This window comes from Mandrillus leucophaeus, unplaced genomic scaffold, assembly GCF_000951045.1.
Source record: "Mandrillus leucophaeus isolate KB7577 unplaced genomic scaffold, Mleu.le_1.0 Scaffold46, whole genome shotgun sequence".
NCBI classification, from domain to species: Eukaryota; Metazoa; Chordata; class Mammalia; order Primates; family Cercopithecidae; genus Mandrillus; species Mandrillus leucophaeus.
The window spans coordinates 711,319-720,206 of NW_012104920.1; the positions used below are offsets into that span (position 1 = coordinate 711,319).

The 8,888-nt window shown below is 55.6% G+C and overlaps 1 protein-coding gene across 1 annotated transcript in view; it reads right to left on the reverse strand.

Moving 5' to 3' along the window:
- Positions 1-332: 332 nt before the first annotated feature.
- Positions 333-8,888, reverse strand: part of GUCY2D (guanylate cyclase 2D, membrane (retina-specific)) — a gene marked incomplete at its 5' end in the record, with an annotated part of 17,579 nt that continues 9,023 nt past the window's right edge. The window contains 12 exons of the mRNA XM_011994524.1: positions 333-544; positions 4,128-4,234; positions 4,386-4,471; positions 4,638-4,732; positions 4,818-4,916; positions 5,158-5,332; positions 5,609-5,801; positions 5,896-6,059; positions 6,635-6,783; positions 7,436-7,585; positions 8,087-8,243; positions 8,343-8,549. Of these exons, the coding sequence (XP_011849914.1) occupies positions 4,147-4,234; positions 4,386-4,471; positions 4,638-4,732; positions 4,818-4,916; positions 5,158-5,332; positions 5,609-5,801; positions 5,896-6,059; positions 6,635-6,783; positions 7,436-7,585; positions 8,087-8,243; positions 8,343-8,549 (1,563 nt within the window). The remainder of the gene's footprint in view (positions 545-4,127; positions 4,235-4,385; positions 4,472-4,637; positions 4,733-4,817; positions 4,917-5,157; positions 5,333-5,608; positions 5,802-5,895; positions 6,060-6,634; positions 6,784-7,435; positions 7,586-8,086; positions 8,244-8,342; positions 8,550-8,888) is intronic.

Sequence of the window (8,888 nt, forward strand, 5' to 3'; positions counted from 1 at the left end):
CCATGGGTCATGGAGTCATGGCATAGATAAGCTCTGTCCTTCTCTTCTTCTCTCCTGCATACAATCAAGGGATGAAGTCACATCACCCACCTCAAAAGCATCAGAGACCCTGGTCTTTTCCAGCAGCCTGAGAGGCCTGAGACTTCCCCGACTGGTTCTCTGAGCAGAGGAGTTCCTGGGGGCTGTTGTCCCCAGCCACTTCCCCTCTTCAGGCCATCTCTAAGGTTCAACCCTATCTGAAACCCTCCCTGGAAATGCCAGGGCTGAGCATTCCAGAGATGGGGGTGTCAAGACTACCCCTCCGGGCTAAAAGAAGCACACACCACGACATGGAAGACAGCACGCCTTTATTTCAGCCACCCTCCCAGGACCCAGGTACCACGGCACATGCCCTGGTATCCACAGTGCAAGGTTCAGAAGAGCCCAGGGAACACAGCCCAGCAGTGCAGTGTCACAAATCCCTGCCAAGGAGCAGTTCACCCCACCTCCTCAAAGGGAGTGCCGGGAGTCCACTGCAGATGGGACAGGGAGCAGGGCCCAGGACCTGAGGAGCAGCATACACCAAAAAAAAAGGCGCCGGGTGAGCCCCGGGACACGCTGTACAGTCTCTGCTGTGGATTGAAGCAGCAGCTATGAGAGGTCCCTGCTTTGGCCATCACTGCTCTGCCAGCTACAGAGCCATCTCCAAGGCAAGGACAACCCCGAGTGTGGGCTCCTGGCGCAGGCCAGCTGGCAGAGGTAGTGTAAACACATCTGAAGGTGGGGGATGCCCAGTGCCAAGCCAGGCCCTGGTGCTCTCATGCGCTGGGAGTTGCCCAGTCCCCAGGAACAGCGTGGGGAGGACTTGAGTCAGCAGAGCCCTGAGACTGGATAACTGACTGGGTCCAGGAAATGAGATTTCCAGAGAAAGGATGGAAACTGCAGAGAAAGGCAGGGAGAGACTGCCAGGCAGAAAGGGGACTGTGGGGACACAAAGAGAGGAGAATAGGGCAGAGAGGGAGACAGGAACAGAGAAAGGAGAGGCTGAGGCTTCATCTTTTCCCTTCTCTTCTCCCACTAGATCTGTGAACTCTGGGGTGGGGGTTCCCCAAGTTCTTCTAGCTGGGGAGGGATCAGGGCTCTTCTCCCCATCACATCTGGTCACTTGAGCTCGAGGCCAGCCTGGGAAGGAGGCTGAGCGAAGCTGGGAAGGAACTGGCTCAGCCCTGCCCACTCCACTTCTACCTCAAACTGCGTCTGCCCTCTGGCTCATTCTTCTCTGCTTCTGGGGGGAGCCCTGCCCAAGCCTGTCCCAGCTAATCTCTCTGCACGGAATCCTGGACTCTTCCTTGAGGCTGCCGAAATCTCACACCATTAACTATTCCAGGCCCTTCCAGGCAGGGACAGAGGGAAGGAAGGAGAAGGGCAGGAGGGTCGGGTACGGGAGGGAAGAGACAGGAGACTGAGAGCTCTGTCCACATGGTCAGGCCCAAGGCCAGTGGTGTGAATCTGCCCTTCAATCCCTGGGACCTAAGTACAGAGAAAATCTTAAGGAAAATCTTCAAGAATGTAAATAACTTGTAAAAATTTGTGTGTGTGCATGTCTGGGATTTGTTTTGTTTTTAATCTTTAATTCATCATGTTCAAACACAATTTAAAATGTTTTTGAAATTGCGCTAAATTGCTCTCTCTAGCAACATTACCTTAGGTAACCAGAACTTACAAGTGCTGGGTTTTTGATGTTTGATACATTCTTCCTTTACCTTTAGGAAGGAGGGGAACACCACTAAGCCTGTGGAAGTCATGAATCAGTTAAAAAAAAAAGGCAAAGCTCCCTCCAGGGGCCCCTATAATCCTAATACCTGCTAAAGAGTCCCAAGCTCAGTGTCTACAGGCACCAGGAGGGAATATAAAGGAATGTTCAGAAAATCTTGGTGTCTCGGAGTCTGTGGGGAGTGGTGATATCTGGATAAAGGGGACCGTTACTCTTTAGCCGCAGCAGAATGTGGTTAAGTGGTGACACAAACCTCATGTGAGGCTTCCGATTTCAAGAGAAGGGGGAAATCTGCTATACATTTTTAAAATGTGGAAGCTCTTGATTTTTAAATGTTAGCTCAAAATGAAACACTCCATAGGCCAAACAAAACAAGTTTAGTGGCTAGTTTCCAGCCTGGCTTTATGAGACCCTTAGAGATTCTAAGATTTAAAGATCTTAGGGTGATTTAGTTCTATGATTCAGAAACTTTAATGAGCATGTCAATATTTTGCAGGAACTTGTTAAAATGCAGATCTTGACTCAGCAGGTCTAGGGTGGGGCCCTGAGAGCCTTCATTTCTAACGAGTTCGCAGGCAATGCTGACCCTGGCCCACCAACCACACTTGGCGTGGTGAAGGTTTAGTTCCAGAATTCCCTCTCACTGTCGTACCCCTGGTCAATGATGTCTCCAGTTCTGCCTTCACCCCTCCAGGGACTGGATACTCACTACCTCTGGTGGCAGCCTAGGTGGTTTCCTAGCCTGCTGCAAACTTCTTCCAGGGTCTGTAGCAAGGGTGACAGACACCGAGAGTCAAATGTGCCAAGGCCCAGGCTCTAGAAGGTCAGAGTTTCACAAAGGAAACTTCAGCTGGGGACTTGCCAGGACAGGGCATTGGTAATTGTTGCGAAGATCTAAGCAGAGGTCAGGCGTGGTGTCTCACACCTGTAATCCCAGAACTTTGGGAGGCCGAGGTGGGCAGATCACTTAAGGTCAGTTCAAGACCACCCTGGGCAACATAGTGAAACCCCGTCTCTACTAAAATCACAAAAATTAGCCATGCACGGTGGTGGGACGCCTGTAATCCCAGCTACTTGGGAGGCTGAGGCAGGAGAATTGCTTGAACCTGGGAGGCAAAGTTTGCAGTGAGCAGAGATGAGGCCACTGCACTCCAGCCTGGGTGACAAAGTGAGACTCAAAAAAAAAAAAAAAAAAAAAAAAAGCTAAGTAGAGAGGATTTTCTGTCCAACTGCTTGCTCAGCAGCTCCCAGTTAAACAGAGAATGCTGCTCTTCTTTGGGTGTTCTGGTTAGTCAAGGTGTGGTGCAATTTCCTTTCCCCAAAGCCTTGAAGCAAGTTTTTCTCTGCACTTGGGCATTACCTGATTGTGCCACAGGAGAGGCAGCCAGTTTCTGACTGGTGGGAGACGGAGATAGGAATGAAGCTTGAGGCTGAACAGAAGCCCTTGCCCCCTCAGGCCATGTGACAAATCCTGCTCTGGTGGAACAGAACTCTACTTCCTCTGGGGTTTCCACTTCTTCTGGGGTTTCCACTTCCTCTGGGGTTGGGACATCAATCCCAGATCCTCCTTCCTGGATCCTTGAGAGACACTGGGAAGCGGAGAATCCCTGACCCTCACATCCCCTGATGGATTCAGGGTTCCTGGTGCTGAGGGCCACAGCCACCCAGCTGTCAGGGGCACAGGGGCCATGGGAACCATTTAGGCCACCCCTCATTTCGCCACTGAGGGGATCACAGCAGACAGTGCGTGACACTTTCCCAAGGTCACGTGGCTGGTTTGCAACCAGCTCTTGTAAAGGCCCAAAATCCTTTGAGGCAGAGCTGGGCAGAGTCCACCAGCATTAGCCAGACTTCCAGTCACTTATAGCAGCAACTTTCAGGAAAAGGACCTTCCAGAACAATCCTGAAGAAAAGAGGGGTATCTCAGAGGGAAGTTGAGGAAAGGGGTCATGGGGTTCACCTAGGAAGGAGCGGGTCACGGGTCAGTTTCCTGCAGGAGGGGAGTGAGCAGAGCCTCTGCTTTCACATTGTCCTCTGGCGACTGCTGCCCCCTAGAGTTGTCTCCTGTGCAATGCACAGCCTGTGAGGCTTCTGGGGAAGCCAGGTTTATGTGATGGGGATGAGATAGGGCCAGGGAAGGGGTCACAGAAGGCCCCAATTACAGAGTTTCCTAAGCCTGGATTCCCAGACCACTCCAGACCTACTGAGCCAAAATTTCTGCAGCGGGTGCTTGCCTGCCAGGGGAAGCCCCGGGGTTTAGGAACCAGCCTCGGCTCTCAAGTCAGAAAGGGATTGGGACACCTGGCTTGGGTGGGACGTTCTGCAGGCAGCAGAGGGGACGCGGCAGTTGGGGTGGGGGCGGAGGGGGCAGCACCTGTTCGGGGCCTCACTTCTCAAGAGAACTGGCCCGGCCGCGCCTTCTCCAGCTTCCGTCGCCGCTCGGGTGGGATCTCCTGCAGGCTAATGCCGTGGTTGCTGGACCTGCAAGGAGGGGGCGGTGACCTCAGGGAAAGGGAATGGGACGTGGCGGGCAGGGCCCACGTCATCGCTGCCTCACGCGCGGGGCGTCAGACACAGAGCCGGAGGCAGCGATCCCTCGTCCCTCGCCCTGCCACGGAGGCCAGCCACTCACCCCGGTTGCAGGTCAGGCGGTTTGGGGATGGGCTTGTTGAAGCCGCGTCTGCCCACTAGCCAGAAAGTGTCCTCGGCGCCCTTGCCCTGGGGAGACATGGGAGAGGGAAGGACTTAGGCGGACTGGGGTGAGGGGTGGGGGATCTCGAGGTCTGGATGGAACTGGGAGACCGGGTCAGGAAGGGTGAGCTGAGGTTGCAGCCGTGGCCCGGGATGGGCGGGGCCTCCAGGAGGGGGCGGGGTCCTGCCTCACCTTCAGCTCCGTGCGGCCTCGCAGCTCCACCTGGTAGCCCGAGTCCAGAGCACGGAGAATCCCCACGGTGCTCAAGTTCACGTGAATGCGGTAAGCTGTGGCGGTGGGGGACGCCGTGAGCTCGGGACTCACCTCCCGTGTCCCCCTCCCACCTCCCCCTCTTGTCCCCGTCACACTCACGCAGCCCGGTGGACTCCATGCGTGAGGCGGTGTTGACCGTGTCCCCAAACAGGCAGTACCGCGGCATGGTGAGGCCCACCACGCCTGCCACGCATGGACCTGTGGAGATGCTGGGGGTTGGCGGGGCTAGCAGGACCGGCAGCTGGGCTGCACCTGGGTAGAGCCTTGGAGGATCTTCGCACCCATAACCTCCACCAGCTCCCCAAATAAGCCTTGTTAAGCTCATCCTCTTTAAGGTAAGCCCCACTCCCCACTCCATGAGTTGCCTCCTCTACAGGAAATCTGGAGCCAGGCCCTAGAGAGGGAGATGGGCTGGAGCCTGGGAAGACCCGGGAGTTACCTGAGTGCAGGCCTATGCGAATGCGCACGGGAACCTCAGGCATATGGCGCATGCGGAAAGTGCCCACAGCACTGAGAATGTCCAGCGACATGTTGGCGATCTCTGCCGCGTGTCGCTGCCCATTCCTCTGGGGCAGCCCCGAGGCCACCATATAGGCGTCCCCTATTGTCTCCACCTGGGCGAAGAAGGAGTTGTGTGAATTCCCTTTTGAGTATTCCTCCCCTGTGCACAAAGCGATTGCCTCTTGTCACGGGGTCCACCTGGGGTTAATGCAGAACCAGGTTGCTAGTGGAGGGACTGAGCTGGGGACTGGAGGAATAAATAAGGGACAGGAGGTCTGGGAAAGAAGATTGATTGGGCAGGTAGGCTAGGGGCTGAGCAGGAAGGGCTGGCCTGGAGGCTGGTGAAGCTGAATTGAAGGTCAGGAGGGCTTGGCCCCTACACACTCCACCTTGTAGACATCGTGGGAACCAATGATGGCATCAAACAGCGTGTAGAGGTCGTTGAGCAGGTCCACCACCTCAATGGGCTCACTCATGGCAGAGATGGTGGTGAAGCCCACTATGTCACTGAAGTACAGTGTCACTTGCTCAAAGTATTCGGGTTCCACTGGTGTCCCCGTCTTCAAGGCCTCAGCCACAGACCTAGGGATAGCAGGCAGTGAGGTCACCTGGGGGCCACTCTGCCTGGCTGGGCTCCAGCTGCCCTCCCAGCCCACCCCTTCCCACTGGCACCCACGGAGGCAGCATCTGTGTAAGCAGCCGGTCTGTCTTCTGCTTTTCCAGCTCCAGCTCCTCTGTGCGCTCCCGGATCAGATCCTCCAGGTTACTGGAGTACTGCTCCAGCATCCGAAGCATCGAGTCGATGATGTTCGTCTTCCGACCCTTGTTGATGTTCTTGAACTAGCAGTAGAAGGAAGCCGGTGAAGCTGCTGAAGACCTGGGCTGCCATGCCCTTTTCATGCCCCCCTCATGGGCTCTCTCACGGGGCTGTTCACTCTGAACACCCCCCTCCCCACCACCATTCATCTACTATTCGTCAAGCACCCCTGGGGTGCTAGGCACTGTGTCTTCAGACATGATTAGGAGGCACGTGGGAAATGAGGCTTCCCAGAGGGCGGTTGTTCTCAGCTAGTAATTGACAGGGCACTGGAGCCAGCCCAATCCTTGGACTCCCAGGCCAACGGTCTTTCTGTCACAGGAGGCCAAGCACATACTTGGTTCTCAATCAATGTTATTTGAATTGAATTGAATATTCCTCCCACCCAGACAGAACTCCATGTCCCACTCCAAAGGCCTCCACAGCCTCCATTCTAATTCTGCCCCACCAAACCCCAAGTCCTCAGGCTACTCCTTAGGAGGCAGCCTGGAAGGCCAGAGGTCCTGCCAGCCTGCCTGCCTGCAGCTGTCTCAGGTTGCTGACAAGCATCTGGGATCCCAGAGGCCAGCCCAGTCCTTGCCCACTCCCAGCCCCTGACCAGGTCGAAAGTGTGGTCCATGGAGGGCCGAAGTTCCGGCTGCTCTGCCCAGCACTGCTTCATCAGGTGGATACACTCGACAGGTGCCTGGTCCATGGACACCAAGGGTCGACACAGTGGAGGGGGGCTCCGTACCCTCTGCACCACTTCTGGAGGCATGAGAGGACAGTGAGGGGGAGTGCCCTAGAACACAAGCTGCCTCTGACCCTGGCCTGACTGTTGAAGACCAAGATGTGGGAGGGGGTGCCTGGCAGGGGTTTCTTTACATCAGAGCTTCAGTGTGTGTGTGTGGAGGGAGAGTACGGTGTGGAAGGGGGTTGCTAGGAGGAACAAGAGAACCTCGAACTCTGGGGGTCAGTAAGAGGGGACATAGGCAAAGAAACTAACATTTATTGTACGTAAGACAAGTGAGGGATAAGTGATCAAGTAGCTTGCTCAGAGTCCTGTGGGGAAGGGATGTAGATTGGAACCAGATTGGACTACCCTCTTACCCACTCCCCCTCCCCTGCTCCTCCCAGGGACCCCTGAGAACAGAGAGGAGCCTGCTCTGTCAGTTGTGGGAGCAGTTTGGGTCCAGGATCAAGACAGAGGAAGCTGTTGCATTGGGACTTCATGAACCACCCTCCCCACCCTGGCCATGCACGGCTTTCTGTACTGGGACCCGCAGACGCCAGCTTTAAGGGGCCTCCGTATAATTGAGTTTCATCACTGGGCTTTGCTTTAGAGGAAAGAGTGAGGCTGGCTCTGTTCTAACTGCAGGGTGCCCCTCTGGCCCGAACTCCATGCACAGGGCAGCCTTACCCTCGGGAGTGAGCTCCAGCATGGCATAAGGGGCACTGCGGCACACCACTTCTTGCATGATGATGGCCAAGCTAAAGACGTCACCAGCCAGTGTTCCCCGGCGCTCCAGGGCTGGGTCCCTAAGCAGCTCTGGGGCTGTCCACAACTGGTCTGGGGATGGGGAAGGGGCTGTGGGGCCGCTGGGGAAAGACTCCCACCCTCACCAGAAAGCCCAGGTTGGCACCCAGACACCTCCAACCCTGCAGCCTGAGACCAGTCTGAGACCCTGCAACCTGAGACCAGCCCTACAACTATCTCTAGGAGCCGTCTCAGAGAAAGCCTGGCCCTCACGAATAGGCCTTGCCCTTCAGACAAGGTGGTGCCCAGGGAAGGCTCCATCTCTTGAGCGCAAGCCCCACCCTCAGGCAAACTTCCAGTTACAGCAAACCCAGCTGCAGGCAGCTCAGGCACAAGTCCCGCCCCCCAGCAGCCCCGTCTCCTCAGTCACAGAGCCCACCCTCTCAGAGGCCACGAGATCTTTTTCTGTAGCAGTTGTGTCTGGTGGATGCGGGATGGAGAGAGTGCAAGGGCGGAGGTAGGGACGAAGCAGGGGAGAAACCCTTGAAATAATGGGGATCCCGGTGGATGCCCATCTGCGCAGGGGACTCTTACCCTCTGCTCTGGGAGGCTCCGGTAGCACCTTCTGTGCTTCCAGCAGTCTCCCGTGGCCGTGGTCAGTGATCTTGAGTACGAATCTGCCGTCCACTATGCAGTTCCGTGACTTCAGCCGCCCATGAGCTACGCCTCGATGGTGCAGATACCTTATTCCCTTGGAATGGGTAGGGTAAGAGGCAGCCTCAGCCTGCTTGGTTCCCTTGCTCCCCATCCCTACCCCCAGGACGTCACCCCACCACCCCCCGACACACACCTTGATCAGGTCCAGCAGGAGGGAAGACTTGAACATCCAGTCCAGCTTTATTTCTCTCTGAGCGAGGAGGTCCTGGAGGGAGCCCCGCGTGCAGTGCTCTGAGACCACAGCCAGGTTGCCCTCCCAGAGGGCGGCAGGGCCTTCTGCTCCCCGAGCCAGGAAGAGCCCCAGGTAGAGGGCCACGTTCTCATGCCGGAGCTCCTGGAGCTGAGAAGGGGATAGTTGACTGGCATTTTCTGCCCAGGGGCCATGCGGGGAGGGGCTGTTCATCAAGATCTGTTTTTGAGTATCCAAACTCAGAAGATGAGAGTTGTACAAATGGTGGATGAAATGCTTGATAGGGTATGTAGGGAGGCTCTCTCCTACACACAGTTCTCTTTTTGGAAAAAACAATATAGTCAAGGGCCACTGTTCGGATACCGAGTATGGTTTAGCCTAATGCTGTGAATGAAAAGACAATTTTGCATTGGTGATCAGGACCCAGGCAGGTTCGGATTTATTGATCATAAGCCTTTTTTTTTTTTTTTTTTTTTTTTTTTTTTGAGA